At 36.7% G+C, this 19,889-nt stretch overlaps 1 protein-coding gene across 1 annotated transcript in view; it reads left to right on the top strand.

Annotated features, from left to right (window-relative positions):
* ERC2 (ELKS/RAB6-interacting/CAST family member 2) overlaps positions 1-19,889 on the top strand; it is an 887,162-nt gene that overhangs the window by 284,550 nt on the left and 582,723 nt on the right. The window contains exon 5 of the mRNA XM_047850845.1: positions 5,385-5,552. Within this exon, the coding sequence (XP_047706801.1) occupies positions 5,385-5,552 (168 nt within the window). The remainder of the gene's footprint in view (positions 1-5,384; positions 5,553-19,889) is intronic.

Below are 19,889 nucleotides of genomic sequence, written 5' to 3'. Positions count from 1 at the left end.
TGATAGATACAAGTCCATAAATTCATGACTCTTTGAGTACCCCAAAGAGGAAAAGAAATCTGCCCATTTACATAAAATCTCAGAGGCAAAGAAAATGTTTTAAAAAGCCGTTAGAGGGATGCCTGGGTGGCTCAGTCGGTTGAGCGTCTGACATCGGCTCAGGTCATAATCTTGCAGTTCATGAGCTTGAGCCCCACGTTGAGCTCTGTGCTGACAGCTTGGAGCCTGGAGCCTGCTTTGGATTCTGTGTCTCCTTGTTTCTCTCTCTCCCCTTCCCCACTTACATTGTCTGTCTCTCTCTCAAAATTAAATAAACATTAAAAAAATTAAAAAGCAGTTAGAACATTTGTCCAAAGTAGATATATGAATGGCTAATAAGTATATGAAAAGATGCTTAATATCATTAGTCATTAGAGAAATCAAAACCACGATGGCATATTACTTCATACCCACTGGAATGGCTATAAGTAAAAAGATAGACTAACAAGTTTTGGTGAGAGTATGAAGAAATTAGAACCTTCATATATTGGTAGTGGGGATGTGAAATGGTGCAGTCATTTTGGAAAACAGTTTAGAAGTTCCTCAGAATGCTAAACATACAGTTATCATATGGCCTAGAAGTTCCACACCTATATATATGTACACAAGAGAAATAAAAACATATGTCCACACAGACTTGCATATGAATGTTCTTAGAAGCATTATCCATAGTAGCCAGAACATGGAAACAATGTGAGTGTCCCTCAACTGGTGAATGGATAGACAAAATGTGGCATATTCATTCAGTGTAGTATTACTCAACAATAAAAAAGAATGAAGTACAGGTACATACTACAATATGAATGAACCTTGAAATGTCATGCTATGTGAGAGAAGACAGTCACAAAATACATATATTACAAGATTCCATTTATGTAAAATTCCCAGGATAGGCTAATTCGTAGAAACAGAAAGTATATTACTAGTTGCTTAGGGCTGGGGGTAGAGAGTGGGGAATATGGAGAGTGACTTCTAATTGTTACGAGGTTTCTTTTTGGAATGAAGAAAATGCACTAAAGTTTGATTATGATGATGATTGCACAATTCTGTGAATATACTAAAAACCATCAACTCTGTGACTTAAGTGGTTGAATTGTATGGCATATAAATTATATTTCAATAAAGCTATTTTAAAAAGCAGCTAATGGAAAAAGTCCCATTACCTGTAAAGGACTGAATTTGGAGTGATAGCTTGACTTCTTAAAAGTTTATGTTAGCCAGAAGATGGCTGAGAGAAAAAAATATCACTTAACCTAGAAAATTACTTTTAATGCTCAGCAACAATATTAAAAAAAGAATGATGTGGTATTTTTAGACAAAAAAATTGAGTTTGCCACCAAAAAAATCCCACTAAAAGGAATTTAAATGATTAGTTTCAGGTATAAGGAGATTTCTAACAGAACATCTGATATGAAGGAATAATATTGAACAAACATAGTGACAAATGTGGTAAATCTAAATAAACATGGACTGTAAAGAAAGTAATGATGACGGGCGTCTGGGTGGCTCGGTCGGTTAAGCATCCGACTTTGGCTCAGGTCATGATCTTGTGGTTTGTGGCTCTAGCCCGTGTCAGGCTCTGTGCTGATAGCTCAGAGCCTGAAGCCTGCTTTAGATTCGGTGTCTCCCTCTCTCTCTGCCCCTCCCCTGCTTGCATGCTGCTTCTCTCTCTCAAAAATAAATAAACATAAAAATTTTTTTTTAAAAAAAGTAATGATGAGTTAAAAACAAAACAGGAAAGAACTAAAATACATGACAGCAATAACATGTATGTCAAGGGGATGGTGGCTGAACTGAAAGTGTCTCAAGATCCTTATATTTTTCTGAAAGAAAATAAGCATAGATTGACTTTAGACTTAGGTAAGTTAAAAATGTAAGCAAGCTATAATTTCTAGGGTAATAACTTAAAGGTTAGAAATAAATGAAATAAAATAAATATAAATAAAGGTATAAGTCTTAAATGAGTAGAGGCAAAAAAAATAGGATAAAAAAATCTTTCAAAAGGCAAGAACGAAGAGAAATAGAAATGGCAATATGTTTAGAAAGCACAAGGTAGGTGGTTGAAATAAGTCACGTATGTCTGTAATGGTAATAAATGCTCCATTTAATTTTATCAGAGAGGATAAAAGAATATGGATATATGCTATTTGCAAGAGACATCTACAACATAAAGTTAATGATACATTGAAAATGAAAAAAGATACATTAGCCAAATATTAACTGTGACAAAGGTGTTACAGACTTTAAGGCAAAGAAACCATTTTTGAGCCAATGATTATAGACTTGCACTCAACAATTTTGGATACATATTGTTTTCTAGCACACAGTGCACAAAATACATTTATGATAAAAGACCGCATACTCTGTCATAAAGCAAGATACACTAATTTCAAATGATTAGTGTATTAGAGACCTTGTTCTCTATTCACAAAGCAAAGCAAGCAAGAAAAAACACAAAGATAACTAGGAAACGTCCATGTATTTGTTGAGTAAGAAGCATAATTATTTGTGAGTTGAAGAATAATATATATGGAGATCAGAAAATATTTAGGACTGAGCAACAATATCAATATTATGTATCAAACTTGGGGCGCCTGGGTGGCTCAGTCGGTTAAGCGTCCGACTTCGGCTCAGGTCATGATCTCGCAGTCCGTGAGTTCGAGCCCCGCATCGGACCCTGTGCTGACAGCTCAGAGCCTGGAGCCTGTTTCACATTCTGTGTCTCCCTCTCTCTCTCACCCTCCCCTGTTCATGCTCTCTCTCTGTCTCAAAAATAAAATAAAATGTTAAAAAAATTAAAAAAAAAAAGACAATAAGAATGTTAGACGACCAACACAGCCAAAATTGACTCTTTGAAGAGATTATTTAACATGACATGCCTCTGCTGAGACTCATCAAGAAAAAGAGAGTAAAACTGAAGAGTATTAGGATAAAGAAGACAGTCATAGATGCCATAGATATCAAAAGATAAGTGGTTTTATGAAAATTTCCTGCTAGGTAAAGGTGAGTATTTAGATAAAATGAAAAATTCTTAGGAGAAAAAAGTTATCAGAATTGATTCAAATAATTAGAAACATGAATATTCCTTTAACCACTAATGATGGATGAAGTAAGTAATGGTCTTTGGAGAAAGAAAATGCCAGCTTTAGCTGATTTTACTGTTGATTTCTAATAACACTAATGGGAAGATTTTAATTTTACACAAAACATTTCAGAACACATTAAAAAAAAGGAGCACTCTAAATTGGTACTAAAACCTGACAAGGACAGCACAAAATGGGAAAATTACAAACCAGTCTTATCCATAAACATAGATGAAAGATCCTGACAAAATAGCAAGCTGAATCCAGTAACATATAAAAAATACAGTACATTATGACTAAGTGGAGTTATTCATAGTTGTGCAAAGAGAGCTGAGTATTTTAAAAATCCATTAGTGTAATTCATTACAATAACATATTAAAGGTGAAAAGTGTGATAAATCATGAGATGCAGAATAAAATGTTTATTAATATTAAACATTCCTTAATGATTAAAAAAAAACAACTCTTGGCAAAGTTGTAATAAAAGGGAACTTTCTGAAACTTAAGAGCGCCTATAAAAAGCTAAAACAAACATCAAACTTAATGATGAAACATTGAAATTCTTCCCTTTAAGACCAAGAACAAGATGAAGGAGCCACAATTTCTACCAGGCCTCTCTGTCTTTCTGCCTGGCCGGTCCATGTGTCTGGTATGGGCTTCTTCACAGCTTGGTGGTCAGGGGGGCAGTTAGACTTCTAACATGGTGGCCAGCTTCCAGCTGCCCGTCCTCCTATAGACAAGGTCCAGAACAGGCATGCTGACACTTTGGCTGCATCTAGCTGTTGAAGTAAGCCACAGTTTAGCCCAGGTTCAAGAGTAGGGTAAACAGACTCTACCTGTAGTTGTGAGGAGCAGCGTGTGTGGACAAGTGACAGTCATCTTTGGAGATCATTTACCACAACTCTGTCAGGCTGGCACAAATGTAAATGTCTGGTGACATGAGACATCGGCGAAGATGTGGCATGACTGGCACACTTACACACTGCTTGGGACCCTGAAAGTGAATATAACAGCTTTGGTAAACATTTTGGTGTTCCCCAGTGAAGTTAAGGATGTGCATACTATGTAGCCCAGCAATTTAACTCCTAGATTATTTTTGCTACATATACCAGGTAATATATATAAGAATGTTCAGAATAGCACTTTTTGTTTTAACAAAAAAACCTGGAAACAAACCAAAATGTCTATTAATAGCAGAATGGGCAAATGAATTGTGGTGAAGTCTTACAGTGGAATTCAGTGAAAATGAACAAATTTCATGTACAATAACATGATTTAATCTTCAGGACGTAAGATTGAGTAGAAAAAAGCAAAGTACTAAAAAGAAATACACAGAACAAATAAAGTTGAAATGCAAAAAAATATATGGTAAAAAGGTAAGCAAGAAAATGACAAACACAAAATTGAGGGTGATAATTATTTCTGAAGGAGATAGAAATGGGTTGGGACACAGGTAATTCTAATGATCTTTTTGCTGAATTGAATGACGGATGTTTCTTGTATTATTTTTCCTTATACTTTACATCATTTTATGTTATTTTGTATCTTGTCAGTATTTAATATAAACAAAAAATCTTTAATGCTTACTTTTTTGGAGGGGGGTAAGAATTCTTTTTTGTCAAACGATGCCCTTGAATGATCATTTCCACTGTGGAATGGCAGAGAAGGACCAGGGTATGTCTTGGGTTAATTACCTTCATTAGCAATCTGTTGACCCTTCTGAGGATAATGGTGAATAGTATATGTGATTTCATGGGTAAGTCTGTTCAGGAAGCCGCCATTCCACTGTGAAGCTTTGTTCTGAGTGGGGTTGATGGTAGAAGACAGTCTGCTGACCTTACCTTTCTATTTTCTGTACTCTCCGCCATCTTTACAGAGCCTCTCTAGACCTGTAAGAACTTCCAAAGCCATCTTTTTGGTTTTTTTTTTAATGTTTATTTATTTTTGAGAAAGCTCATGCCAGGGAGGGGCAGACAGAAGGGGACAGAGGATCCCAAGTGGGCTCTGCTCTGACAGCAGTGAGCCTGATGTGGGGCTCAAACTCATGAACCGTGAGATCATGACCTGAGCTAAAGGTGGACGCTAAACCGACTGAACCACCAAGGTGCCCCCCCCCAAGGCCATTTTTAGGCAAACTCATGGCTTGCCTTGTTGGAGTAATGATCACTGACTATTGAAAATTAAGAGACATTGGTAGTTCTCAAATGCAAAGAATAGGAACTGTGGCTTCTAATTTCTTGCGATTTTGTTGCTGTTTCACAGATTGATCAGCTGAAGCAGGAGCTTTCAAAGAAGGAGTCAGAACTTCTTGCCTTACAAACAAAGCTTGAAACTCTTAGCAATCAAAATTCAGATTGCAAGCAACACATTGAAGTGCTTAAAGAGTCGCTTACTGCCAAAGAACAGAGGGCTGCCATCCTTCAGACTGAGGTAAGGCACTGTTTCATGATGCCAGGCACCAGACGTTGAGTTGATAGAAAACGTCCTACCTGGACAGCTTTCTTTAGAAGATCCAAACCTTTGAGGCCAGATTTGTTTTGGATGTCAGATATTCTGGGGATTTTAGAAAGGTAAGACCCATTGCATGTATCCTAGATTGCATAAAACTCCCAGTGGGGATATAGTAACACCTTGTAAACAAACACATGACTATATCTGCAGAGAAAAAATTCCGCATACTAAAGTAAGATAAATTAAGACTGTGTAAGTAGCATACTATCAGTTCATGTCTGATTGTGCCACCAAAAGAGTTTGCTTCACTCTGGAATTTTTTTTTTCATTTTTTTCAGAGTTTTTTTTGGATTTGGGAACCACAAATAAATCATTGGATCTAGAATGGTTTTATGAAAAATCATAAAAAAGTCAGAATGTCATCTGCCTTACTTACTGTGTGTCTGTATAGGTTCCCCGTCCTGGCACCCATGATTCCAGGGGTTTGTTACTTCCTAAAGGGTATCTTTACTTTTCAAGATTCTTTTACTCATTGAAGAAAGCCGATTTTTGTATGAGTTTCTTGAAAGAAATGTTGGTTTAAGTTTTGTGCAGTGACAGTATCTAAGCCAATGAGGTTTTTCCGAGGTGCACTTATTGCTAATTGGAAAGAAGTGCTGGTTTGTTATTTCTTATTCAAACTTAGAAGAAAGCCTAATATAAGTTACTGTCCTATTTCCTTGCTTCTCCTCATTGGATTATATCTTTGGGCCTGCTAAGATAGGCAAAACACAAGCTAGTTACTATGTAAATAAAACAGTTGCCAGAAAATAAATTATTGCATGTGGGCAATAGCAAAGAATGCGATGAATCTCCCTGATGTTTTCTGTTGAGGCAGTATGTTAAGTGGATTACTGTAGGAGAAGGCAATCTAATTGAGTTACATGTTCTCTCTTGAACTCTTTAAGCTGTGTTTTTGTACATATATGCTTTTGGGTCTGTGGGGAGGTTTAGATTTTCCTTAGAAATAATATGGCCATGGAGTAGGCCTGTGGCCTCAGTCAGGGTGCAGCAGAGTGTCCAGAGGTGAAAGGAAACAACTTCCAGATTGGATAGGCCTTGGCATGGACCTGACTCAGCCCCTATGCACTTGACATTGGCTAATAGGCAGTTGTTTGATTGCTGCAAACCAAAATGATCATTTTGGCCTCAGTGATGTAGATATCTCACATTTAAGAAAATCATTTTCAGTTTTATGTAGTTTTATTGTGAATTTGAAAGCATGGATACTTTATTTTGCAAGGCAAACATTTGAACTATGCCATAAATTGGAAGACAGCTTGTATCTCGTTTGAGGAGGCTGCAGTGAATAGTATCTAGAACTGTGCTAATACTGTAGCCACTAGTCACATGTGGCCATTCAAATTTAATTGAGATTCAGTAAGATTTAAAATGTAGTTTCTTAGCACATTAGCTAGCCATAGCACACTAGCCATACTTCAAGTATTTAATAGTCACATGTGACTACTGACTAGTGAATGAGAAAGCACAGCTATAGAACATTTCTGCTATCTAGCACTTGTATAAATAGGGGTTAAAAACTATGGCTTGTGGGACAAATCTTGCCTTATACCTGTCTTTGTAAATAAAGTTTTATTAGAACATAGCTGCACCCTGTCATCTATGTGTTGTCTTTAGCTGCTTTTGTGCATTAACAGAACGATTTAATAGCGACAGAGACCATCTGGCCCTTAAAACTGAAAATATTTACTCTCTGGCCCTGTACAGGAAAAGTTTCCCAAGCCCTGGCATTGTGATTTTGTAGGAAGAGGGTTGAGTGGGAGTTGGAATGCCTGGCTGGTCCTCTCTCTAGCAGTTGTACTCTGAACAGGGCCAGATTGTTTGCTGACCCCTGTTGTAGAACGGGGGTCCAGTTTTGTTTTCACAGTGGTTATTCACAACACACAGTTGTGTTGGGTTGGGGAAATACCAGCATTACTAATAAAGTTAGTGTAATTCTGTTGCTGTGTATTAGGTAGAAGGAAATTTGAGAAGCAAGGCAGTCTGCTGTGGTATTACTCAAACAGGGAGTCAGGTTTCTTGATGGTTCCTTTTCAGCAGGAAAGAAAGAAAAGTCAGCTCAGAAAGGCTCACTACCTCCCTCTCACTACCTTGCACAGATGAGTGCCATATCCTCTGGCCTCTTTCCCTTTTCTTATACTCTCCTCAGTATTTTACTCCTCTCAAATTAATATAGTCCAAATTAGACCTATACATTTTTCATGAAAAAGACAGTGGTGACATTAGGATAGCTTCTGTCCCATGCTCAATAATTAAAATGACCCAATAAAGAGATGGTGCTTTGAAGTAGAAAAAATTATTCTCAAGTGCAGAGAAAGAAGATTTTCTGGTTTCCTGCTTTGAAGTTGGGTGTGTGAGATTAATGATTTTATCAGCTGAAACATCCAAGGAAATTTCTTTTGCCTTTTTTCTTCCTTTAAAATCTTTGTAAATGGAAATGGAGAAAGTTATCTAATGATGTCCATCTCTAAGGGGAAGCAATTTAGGTTGAAATTAGCTCTAATTGTTGGATCATAAGCAAAGGATTTTTGCCAACAGGGTAAAGTACATTAAAGTGATTTTCCTGCTTCTTGGAGAAACAGACAGAAATAAGTCTCCCTACCTAACTGGTGGTGAGTTAGTGGGCAAGTACTCAGTGAATGAGATATGTTCTGTTTCATTACACCCTACAGTGAAAGACCTGAGTTTACACTCATATGAGAGATATGGTGCTTATTCTTGGAGGAGGTTACATGTGATTGTTCCTTCCAATTAGATTCCTGGGTCATTCCTAAAAGCTCTTGCCAAAACAGAAGAGGGCTGTCTCTAGAATGGGAAGAGCCTTGCTGGTTTATCTGGAAAATCTGTGCCATCAACTAGCCAGTTGGCTACTCTTAGAATATGATATAAAGGACAGATGCCACTGGCTTAAAGGTTCATCTTTGCAAGGAGGGCTTTTGCTACCAGGGGATTTGTGTTTAGGAGGTAGTAGAATGAAGGGTGGGAGGCAAGTTGTCTCGGTTTGCGGCTATGTGGCTTGGCTCCTGGGTTGGTTTGTTTTAACTTGTATAAATGCCCAGACGCTCTTTGACATGTGTGCAATAAATCAATGGAATAATAATTACACGCACACAGATATATACCACATAGCTTGTAATATAACATTTTACCTTTTTAAACCGGCTTCAAAGGACCCCAAAGCCAAGTTTCTTGTTTTGCTACTTCCCTTGATGTTTTCTATGTACCAACTTACCTCCATCTGCCAACATATTAATTCCATGGCAGTAGAGATAATAGTGAATGGGCTTTTTTAGCACCTTATTTTTCTGTATTTCAGTGATACTTACCAACATATTCATAAGTTAAGGAGAAGAAAGGCCTAGCTATTATTCTATGATCTGAAGTAAAGTGTGTGAAGAACAGAGCATTTAGAAGCAGGAGATGTGTGGACATGCCTTCGCACCCCCCCCCCATTTAATAACTTGTCTGAGCCTCTATGCCTTGATTTATGAAATGGCAGTCACTGTGCCAGCATGATGCATCTATGTGAAAAGTGCTTTGACTCTAGTAAAGGGTTCTAGCTATAAATTGTGTTGATTACCATCATTACTGTTATTATTATTACTATTGTAAGTCAGGGATGTTTGGGGAATACCCTACCTCACTTCTTTTTTTTTTTTTAATGTTTATTTTTGAGAGAAGGACAGAGACAGAGTATGAGTGGGGAAGGGGTCTAGAGAGAAGGGGACACAGAATCTGAAGCAGGCTCTAGGCTCTGAGCCATCAGCACAGAGCCCAACGCGGGGCTCGAACCCATGAACCAGGAGATCATGACCTGAACTGAAGTCGGATGCTTAACCAACTGAGCCACCCAGGTGCCTCCCATCTCACTTCGTTAATCATGGGTTCTCTGTGTTCTGCCTCAGTGGGTCTCTTTTGAATTTGTGGTTGCATTTACCAAGCCACAACTTTTATATTTTAATTTGGTCACTTTTTTATGTCTTAGAGTGATACAGAGAAATGAAGGTACTATGAAAGTGCCATCTATTTTGTTCTATCCCCAAATTAAGAGACTTCCTTCTGTTTTCTGGCAGGTAACACTTTTCCCCAGCCCGGCATGATTTCCAAACTGCCAGGCCTGGCAACTCTTTTGCATGTTTTCTGGAAGATGTGTTATATGACAGTGGCATATTATGCTTGCTTTTGTACTCATTTCTGTTCCAAATAGGTCAGGGAAGAGTTCTACTTGTTTAAAAGTAGACACTTCAGAACCTATTAACAGGTATGTAGGGATTTTGCATTCACAAAGGCAAGGGAAGGGGCAATATATCCAGATTAGGTTAATGGCAGCTCCATAGAAGAGTCTATAACATTTTTGTGTTTGTTTTTTTTAATGTAATCAGTATAGAAGAGAACTTCATGCAATCTATAGGCTCTCTCATCAGAAAAATTTACCTTGGCACATATACGTTTATATTCACATGCAATCATGTATATAATTTTAGGCAGTTTACAGATGCCCTGAAGCATTTCCAAGAATTTCACATTAAAGATCTCTCCCTGTCCTATAGATTCTGTGCATTTTTTCATTCAACACATAAGTTTTGAATGACTGGATATGGTTCTTGCTTTTATCCAGCCAACACTTTGTTTGGTATATGGATATATGATAGAGAACTGATTTATACTACCATAAATACTCAGTGATTTCATTGTCACTGGTTGATGATAATTCCACACAAAATCTTAATTGGACTTCATCTTCCTTCTACTGTTTAAAAGCATATAAATAAAGGAAGGAAAGAAGACAAACAGAAATAAATGTTCAGTATCTTTGAAGATTAAAGTATGTAAGCTGTATGAAAGGTCCATTTATATCTCATATAATTGAAGGCTAATGTTGCTAAGGTGATTATTGGATAATGTTAAGGTTTTATGTTTTGATTAAAGCTGGTCCTCTATGATTCCACACTCAAGCAAATTGACTTTCCTTGAGAAAGGGAATGGTATTTATGGGGTTACAAACACTGCTGGATTGATTATTTCATGAGTTACTGCATCTACTTAGAAGTGCTTCAGTCTGCTGTACTTTAGACAGATGCTTCCCTCGACTTGCCTAAATGAAGCATCATTTGATAATATTTTATAGAGCATCCATCATGTGCAAGGTGTTGGACAAGGTGGGACCCATAATCTCATGACCTTTGGTGTTGGACTTCTTTAATTTCATTGCTCAAATGGCTGTTGAGTGTCTTGTGGCTACTAGATTGAGTTTCAGGAACTATAGCTAAATGTTCCCCATGTGATACTTTATTTATTTTTATTTTTTTAAAGTTTGTTTATTTACTTTGAGAGAGGGAGAGAGAGAGGGAACATGGGAAAGGGGCAGAGAGAGGGAAAAAGAATCCTAAGTAGGCTCAGCACAGTCAGTGTGGAGCCCGATGCAGGGCTTGAACTTAAGAGTCCCTAGATCATGACCCGAGCTGAAATTAAGAGTCAGATGCTCAACCAACTGAGCCACCCAGATGTTCCTCCCATGTGGTACTTATTTTAAACTTGACTTACAACTTGTGAGGTTGTTATTATTGACCTCATTTTTAAGATGAGGAAATAGAGCTTCAGAGAGGATGTGTAACTTGCTTAACGTCACACAATAGTGAGAGACAGGGTCTTGGACTGCAAACCCTGAGCTCTTATACAGAAATTTAGTGCTTTCTAGAAGGGCCCCTGTGGATTGAGTGCTTTTTTTTATGTCAAGGAGCTGACCTACAGTGTCTCATTTAATCTTCATGGCAAAGTTCATGTAAGTTTTCGAATCATGTCTTAACAGGTGAGTTCACTCCTGTTCAGTGCTTACTAGGTAGAACCCTGTATTGGCTATGAAGCATTAAGAATGAATAACTCTGTGACTTAAATCCTCACAGTATCACTGTGGCTATAATAACAGTTACATTATGGCCATAATAATGGAGGATATTTCCCAGTATGTGGAGAGGGGACCATTTTCATGAAGTCTGGAATCCTAGTATACTAAGAATTTATTGTATAGTATTTACTTTTTATATCTTTAAAGATGTTTATGATTATGTGTATATACATATACTTATGCATGCTTACTTTGTTTAAAAAAATAAAAGAATGGACAATGGTATCTTCCTGTGTTTTCTCCTTGTGTTGGAGACTCAGGTGATCTTTAAATTGTCTATGATACACATGTTGTACATTTGCAAGGTAAAAAATTAAATGCATTTTAACAGAAGTGGAGCTGATCATTTCTTCAGGGAGATTGTTTCCTCAGCAAGGTGCTACTGGAGGATCAGGAAGTGTTTTCTGAACCAGTGGTGGCATTTTTTCAGCCAAAGATGTTTCAGTTTGATAACACAGCCAGAAAGCAAACTTGGGCTGTCAGTTTTCAAGGTGGATCATAAAAATCAAGCTTTTGACAATGAATATGTTGCTCATACATGGAGAAAAGAACATAACAAGCATGACTCCTTGTTTCTTGGTTTTCTGCATTGAGGTGGGCCCTCTGCCCCACTTCATGATGAGTCTCAGACTCTTGTGTATACAGGTTAACTGTGACTAGGAGTTGGGAATGCTTTGTGGTCTCCAGGGACTGTGAGATAAATGCATTCAAACAGGGCTTTGCAAATGATTCCAGTTACTTGAGGAACTGATCCTTCTGAATTCACACATTTTAAGCAAAAGAGTTTTTTTTTAAGTGGGTGGAAATAATATTTGCCACAATATATAAGGTGGAATTTATAAGCAGTGCTCCTTTACTTTTAACCAGTAATTTCAACTTTCCTTCTGCCCTCCTGCCATGGTTGACTGGCAAGCAATGAAGTCCTTTTCAATCACTTCAGTCCAAGCTTCAAAGGATATTTGAAATGACTTTTTTGAGGTAGACTTTTGTTTAATGAACATCATCGTCATGGCATTTAAAAGTGAAGTGTTTTTTTAAGAAGTTAGTAGCATATGACAAAACCAACTTTTAAGACAGTCAAATTACCCCAGTGCTGTGTGAGGGTGCATTGTCTCACTTTCAAGACTTGCAAGGAATATCTTTAAAATTAATAAATTAAGGGATTTGGTGAAAAAAAATATACAGAATAAAATCCTGGTATCATTTGTATTTTTCCATTCTAATCCTGTTGTTGGCTCCACATTTTAAAATGTTTTAATTTGACTGGGAAAGGCATCATTTGAAATTTTTATTGATAACACTCCTAACTGCAAGAAAAAGACATAAACTTGCAAAGCGGTAACTATCATGGTGGCCACAATTGGGAGGTCTGCAGAATGGTTTATTACCGGTAGAAAAAAAGCTGTTGGGAACCACAGTCATTATAGGGGTCACCACCTCTGCTACGTGCATTTTATTTTCTTCCCTTTTCGTTTTGAGGGTATTTATGATGGTAGTGCCAAACTACACACTTTCTCCCCTAATGTCTGTAGGCTTTGTTTTGAATCTCTCTTTACTAATGATGTGAAAACTTTGGGGTTACATAAAAATGAGCCAGGGTCAGTCTTTGTGGGCCCCAGAATGCTGAAAATGTCCCTGTATCTAGTGAAGACATTGTTTAATGGGGCCACATTTTACTTCCTAAGATTTTTGACTATTTGGCAGATTTTAGATATCTAGGTGAAATGTGCAAGGTAGTCCCATACTCTTGCTTTCTTAGGGTAAAACATGAGAGACTTGTGGTGGAGGAATTAAAATATGTTAAGATTGTTGGCTGCAGTTCCACGCCAATTTCTGCCCTATTAAAGGATGATGCAGGTAGCTATAGACATGATTTCATTCCATAGGTCAAGAGTCTATTGCTTCTGTTGTTGTTACTGTTGTTCAGGCTTTCAGAGAATGCCTTATTTAACACCTTGTTAGTATAAAATTGCTTTTGACTTCATAAATACAGGTGTTCGGTTTGAGTCTTAATGAACTGTGAAATAGGTAGATGTCTAAAAGGAAATTCTATAAATTGTGAACATGGCTCTGTCAGCACACTAAATGGATTAGGAAAATTCACTGTCTGCCCTGTAACTGAACACCAATGAGATGCGTGGGCTTGAATCAGTCCTGAAAAGCCAATAAAATGGAGGGAAAATGTAGAGCTTAGAAGATGTTGATTGTGTGGGTTCCCCCTACCACAAATGAATGTCGGTGCAGGAGGCTCTGAAATCAGAATGGCTGTTCAGAGGACGGCCAAGAAGGAATACATATGAGCAGACAACACAGAATTTATAGAGTAAAACCACAAACACCTTATTTTCCATTGTACTAAAATAATGATATTTTACAGTACTCATTTTGTATGTAATTCTGCTTTCAATTTTATATTGTTACTGCAGCTCAAATCTCATTATAAGTGTTCCAACAAAAATTCCTTTTTAATCAAAAACTTTCCAATCCTTACTTTGTCAACTTATTGTGAGCAACTTATTTTTCTGGTGAAACAAAAGAATTTGGCTCTTGTTTTTGAGTTCATCGGGATGTTATTTCTGTGTGGCTAAACATGTAATTAAGATAACAGAATCATTTTAATTTCTACATTAGATTCCTTCCTAATCTGTGTCTGTTGTTTCAGAATGTTGAGAGATGGAGTCAGAGCCCTTTATATTCTTTGAAACAAAAGAAATAGATTGTTAATACTTTGGTTACACTTTTGTTTGAAAAGTCATTGTCTATACTATATTAAGCTGCAACTGGAAGTGACACTATCCAATTAACCAATCTTCTGTGGGAAAATACATGTCCTCTGGTAAGTGTTACTTAATGGTAAATGGTTTTGCAGCAAAAAAGAATGTATTTCTGTCATGTCTGTGGGAACCTGACTTGCTGCTTTAAAAAGGAGATGACAGAATTTAGGAGGAGGGAAATTCAACAAAACTCTCACTGACCTCCAAGCTCACATTCTTTCTCTCCCTCTCTGTCTCTCTCTCTCACTCTTTTTTGGTATGAATTTTATGGAAAACAGAATTTATTAAGTACTTCCATTCATTTTTTTCCTTTTGGGGGCACCATTTAGAAATAACCAGTTTACATTATGATTATGTTCTCCTGACACCGGACCCGCGTTTGTAGCACTTACCTCCATTCCTCTGGAAAAAGGCTAACATTTGTGGTGGTTGGGTTTCTTTATGTGTATATTTACATATCAAACCAAAATGTAAAGAGTGAAGTTAAATTGCAGGGCTTCTGCAAGAATATTTTACTCATTTTCATATGAACTTTATTCCTTTTTAAAATTAAATACAGATATTTATTCCACACAGACATATACTTTCCCCCTTCTGTTTTATTAAAAAGGAGAGAGGGAGAAAATACGTGAGGTAAAAAGTTGTATAGATGAGAATCACTTTAACCCTAGAAGTTTGTTTTTATTGCAAGCATTTCTGTCCTTAAATGTATGAAATTTATTTTCTTGCAATTATTTTTAATTTTATTTTCAAATGTAGTGATTTCTTAAATCCTTATGATTATAACAGAATGATGTTTGGTATCTAAAATACTACTTGGCAATTGTTAATTTGAAACTGGACGGATCATAAGTTCTGCCATTAAGATCTAGCCAAAGATGAAGGAAAAGAGAAGATGTAACTCCTCATTTACTGAATGTGACTCCTTTGCCTAGTGCCAGTAAAGCTGGGTGTCAGCTCTCTCCCTAGTGATGACCATCTTTGACAGCTCTTCTGAGGGCAGTACAGGGAGAAGGGAAAGGCATGACTTGGAAAACTGCTTGGAACTGCCAGAAATCTAGAGCTTAGGGTTTGTCAACTCTTCAACCTCCCTTCCATCCAAAATCAAAGTGTACGTTTGTGGAAAAATATACATGAATTTTAAAGAGTTAATTTGGGGAAATGTAATCATTTGCACCTTGCTATGAATGCATGTGTTTTGTGTGTGTGTGTGTGTGTGTGTGTGTGTGTGTAAAAGAGAAAGGGACAGAGCACTAAGATATGAAAATTAGGTGTACAACATCATTTTGGTAACCTTCTTTGTTGGATCTTTAGTAGGTTATTTATAAAGTTACTCCTGTGTGTTAGGCATGATGCGATGTGCCAGGAATACAGAAGTAAATAGTGTTGCCAACATTATTACCTATAATATGATTATTGAAAACAAATTAAAATTATTTGTAGTTCTTTAGTAAAAGGCGAAAGATTTATACGATCTGAAGAGAAACCAGAGTATTATTTGTAGTTCTTTTTGTCTTTGAGCATTCACTAGGGTTGGTTCATGAAAAATTCAATCTAGAGAATTGTTGGTTGCTTGACACAACAATCCCATAAAAACCTTGGGCATACAACAGGGCCTCTGAGTAAGTCTATGAAAGTACCTAACCAAAAGGAGAAATTGTTTTAATGCTTAGAGCTTTTTTCATTTTCATTTACAAATCCTTAAGTTTTCAAGGGTCATATTCTCAGATAAAATCTCTTCATATGGGTTGTGTAGGACACAAAAGTTATTCCTCAGGAACATTGTGGCTTAGCTGGGGTTTTCATTACTGTGCTGCACTTAAGTATTTATCCCTTTATTAGCCTAATATTTATATAGAAGGACAAGTTCATCACAGTATAAACTTCTTGAAGGAAAGGACCTTTTGCTTTTTTTTTTTTCCCACTGGGGTATATGAGCTCTGAGAGCAGTGCCTTACTCCAAAAGTGTTTTTTGGATCTATTGTTATTCTCCTGTATCACTGGAGTTGTAGCGAGAGAATTAGATGAGATGTAGCATCATGGTAGCGATGAAAGTATCCAGTCACAGGCAATGCTTTGATGTTAGTAGTAGGAGAAAATACAGATTGACTGCTCTCTATAACTTATGTATGGGTAAAACCTTCCTAACTATGAATCAAGATCTGGTAACCATAATGTAGAAGATTGATACATTTGATGACATGAAATAAAGAATTTTTGCATGGCAAAAAGTATCCCAGGCAGGGTAAAAGACAGATAACAACTTGGACCACATACTTGGAAGCTATACAAATAAAGGGTTCAGATCCCTAATAAAATAAGGTTTTTAAAAACAGAGAACTGAAAAACCAACAACCCTAGAGAATAATGGGCCTGATATATACATAGTACATGGGAAAATGAATGTAAAGTGCCTAATGTATGATGCTCAACCTGACACAGGATAAGAGAGATGCATATTAACTCTACATTGAAAAATAATTGGCAAAAATTCCAAAGACTTGAAATGTACTCTATTTGTTGGTAAGGCTGTGGGAGTAACTAGCTCTTTAGTAACATTGCTGATGGAATGCAAAATGGTATATCCCCTTTCAGAGGGGAATTTGGCAACATCTAACAAATTACACATGCTTACCTTTGACTGCAATCCCAATTCTTCCTACAGTCCCTAGATCCCAAAGATACACTGGCAGAAATATAAAATATCAGAAACTGTTCATTGCAACACTATCTGTTATAGCAAAAGTCTGGAAGCCACCAAGATCTCTACCAGGAAGGGATTGATTGAATAAATCATTGTGATCCACAAAATGGATTACTTGTAGCTGTGTAAATGATGAAGAATATCCCTATATACTGATAATCGAGTGACCTCTAGAATATATTGTTAAATGGAAAAAAAAGAAGGTGGTACAAAAGTGTATAAGGTATGTTATTGTTGACCTAAGAGATTAAGGGGATGCAAATATATATTTATTTTGCAACCTCTGATGATTTAATTAATGGAGCTGAGGATTGAGTTTTAATGCATGTCACATCAAATAGTACATGCCTCCTGATCCAAGTACACTCTACTGCAATTAGCGGTCTTGTCAGAGAAATCAAGCCTGAATTTTACTGGCAATAGGACAGAAAGAAACTTGGCAAACAGCTCCAAGGGATGCAGGAGCAAGTTCCCCATCATGCAAAACCCTTGTAGGATAGATGACTCTGTTTTTGTTCTTATTTTAAAACAACAACAAAAGTTTTCAGTGAAAAAGAGAAAGAGGTAGAGAGGGAAACTGTAGATCAAAAAAACTTAAGAGACATATCAGCCAATCATAATGTATGAACCTTGTTCGAATCTTGATTCAAATAAGCAAAATGGTAAAACTGTGAGCCACTGGGGAAATTTGAAGTTTGAACTGATGATAGTAAAGAATCACTGGTAAATTCTTCTAAGGTGTGATGATGGAATTATTAAAATTTAATATAGAGTTCTTATCTTTAAAAAAATCCATACTAAAACATTTACAGATGAAATGATATAATATCTGGAATTCAATTTTAAATAATTAGGGGGTGAGAAGGGGCTGTGTTTGGGTTCATAGGAGAAACAGGAGTAGCCATGAGTGGGTACTTGTTAAAGTGAGGATTGGGTACATTGAGGTTCATTGTGTTGTTTTCTGTATTTTTGTATATGTTTGAAATTTATGTAAGAAAACATTGAAAACAAAGTAAAAATAAATGAGCAGTGACCTGCGTAGGCTCTTTGAATTTCATTCTCAGTGACATGGATATGCCACAAGATGTCTCCCACCTACTTAACCTGGGAAATTATGTCCTTATTTATACAGATCCTTTTTCTGCTACAAGTATTCTAAACTTGATGGTGACCCTGAAGATGATTTCAGACCTTTTACTGAATCAACTAAAGTACACTTTTTAGAAGGAAAAAGTCTTATTTTAACTTTTTCTACCTTTTCTAAGTCTTTGTTTTTATGAGGAGGAAATTTAGATGTAAGAGAGAGACCTAGAAGAAAGCATTGGGAAATCTGATAGGGAAACTGAATCAGTTGAGCTTTTTATGTTGAAGCTTTGGAAATCTTTTTTCAATCTAGCCAGTTGCTGTAAGACTTTGCAGCTGGCTGATGTCAGGGACCTGCTAATGACTCACTCCATTTAGGCGGGGTCTGTCCTCGAGAACTTCCCTAGAAATGGTTTGGCTTGCCAGGCACAGTCCAGGGCCACATGGTTTTTGCTTGACATCATTTCTTTCACCCACATTGGTGGCTATCAGTGATCAGAGGATCTAATTTCTATTTCACACTCAGCCTAGAAGTTTAGAAGACTTTATTTTGCCTGCTTGGATTCTTCTATTCATTTGACAATCTGGGTGTTTTCTTATTAGTAAAACATAAGTCTAGCTCAAGGAATTCTCAATATTTATCTTATATATTTTAGGGAAGGAAAGTATATAAAAAATGAAATACAAATCGTAAAACCTTATTAATTGTATCCTGTCTTTGTGCCAATTTTGAAGCTTCGAGTACTACAAAAGGAGAAGCACATTTACTATGGAGTGAATTGTTAGAGGGCAGGGGTGTGTGTTTTGTAAATTGACTTTATCTAAATCCCACTCTAGAAGAACTAAACCAGCTTTCTCTAGTCTTTCTCTAGAAAGTGAGTTTCAAAGTGATACCATATGTTGGGTGCAATACAATAGAGCTAAGATCGTTATCAAGATATCTTAATATATTGTAGAGTGGATTTGAGAACATAAAAAGGAAAAGAATGCTCATTAATTTATGTAATATTTGAGAGAGAATTAAGACATAGGCACTTTGAAAGTATTTCTTTTGTTCAGTTATAGAACTTGTATAGATTAAGTTATGGCAGGCTCATTTCCTTTTTTTTTTTTTCTTTGCATTTGGACAAATTTCACATCTTCATTTCTCCACATATCTTTAGGTCCTGGCAGATATCTATTTATGCTCGTAATCCCCAGATGATGTTTCCTTGATTGCTTTCTCTGCTCCCTCTCAGCACAGTGCTTGCCATTGAGTCTCCAGAATTGCTCTCTCACTTGACAGTGAGTTTCTTGAGGATGGAGTCATCCTGACATATTTTTTCCTGCTTCTGCAAAATCCAGTTTTGTTCAATTCCCTCTGTTAGCTACTGGAAGTATGGGTTTTATCAAAGAATCTTGGCAAGGTTTGGGAGTGTTTCTGAGCCCAGGAAGATATTGTATTGAGTGACTATTGTGGGAAGGTGAATGTAGCTTTGCATATATTTTCATTTTTGTAGTACTTGGTTATAATGCCAGTCTTTTAGAAATTATTACACAAAGTCTTATGCTGGGCATTGCACTATCTATAAGCTGAAAATTTTAATTCGAGTTAGCAACATTTCTAAAGCATATAGTTCTTATTTTTATTGGCCACCTAATGCTTTATACTGATGATAAACATAATTAAAGTGCTTTTCCCTTAGGTGCTTGCAATGGAAAAAATCAGTAGAATGAGGTTACTAATGGCATTAGTGCAATTTGGCACATTTTGCTAACAAGAAGTCTTATATATTACTAACTGAAACAGT

This window comes from Prionailurus viverrinus, chromosome A2 (assembly GCF_022837055.1).
Source record: "Prionailurus viverrinus isolate Anna chromosome A2, UM_Priviv_1.0, whole genome shotgun sequence".
In the NCBI taxonomy this organism is placed as follows: Eukaryota; Metazoa; Chordata; class Mammalia; order Carnivora; family Felidae; genus Prionailurus; species Prionailurus viverrinus.
Note: the sequence above shows the minus strand (reverse complement) of the source record. Positions and strands in the feature narration are given on the sequence as shown.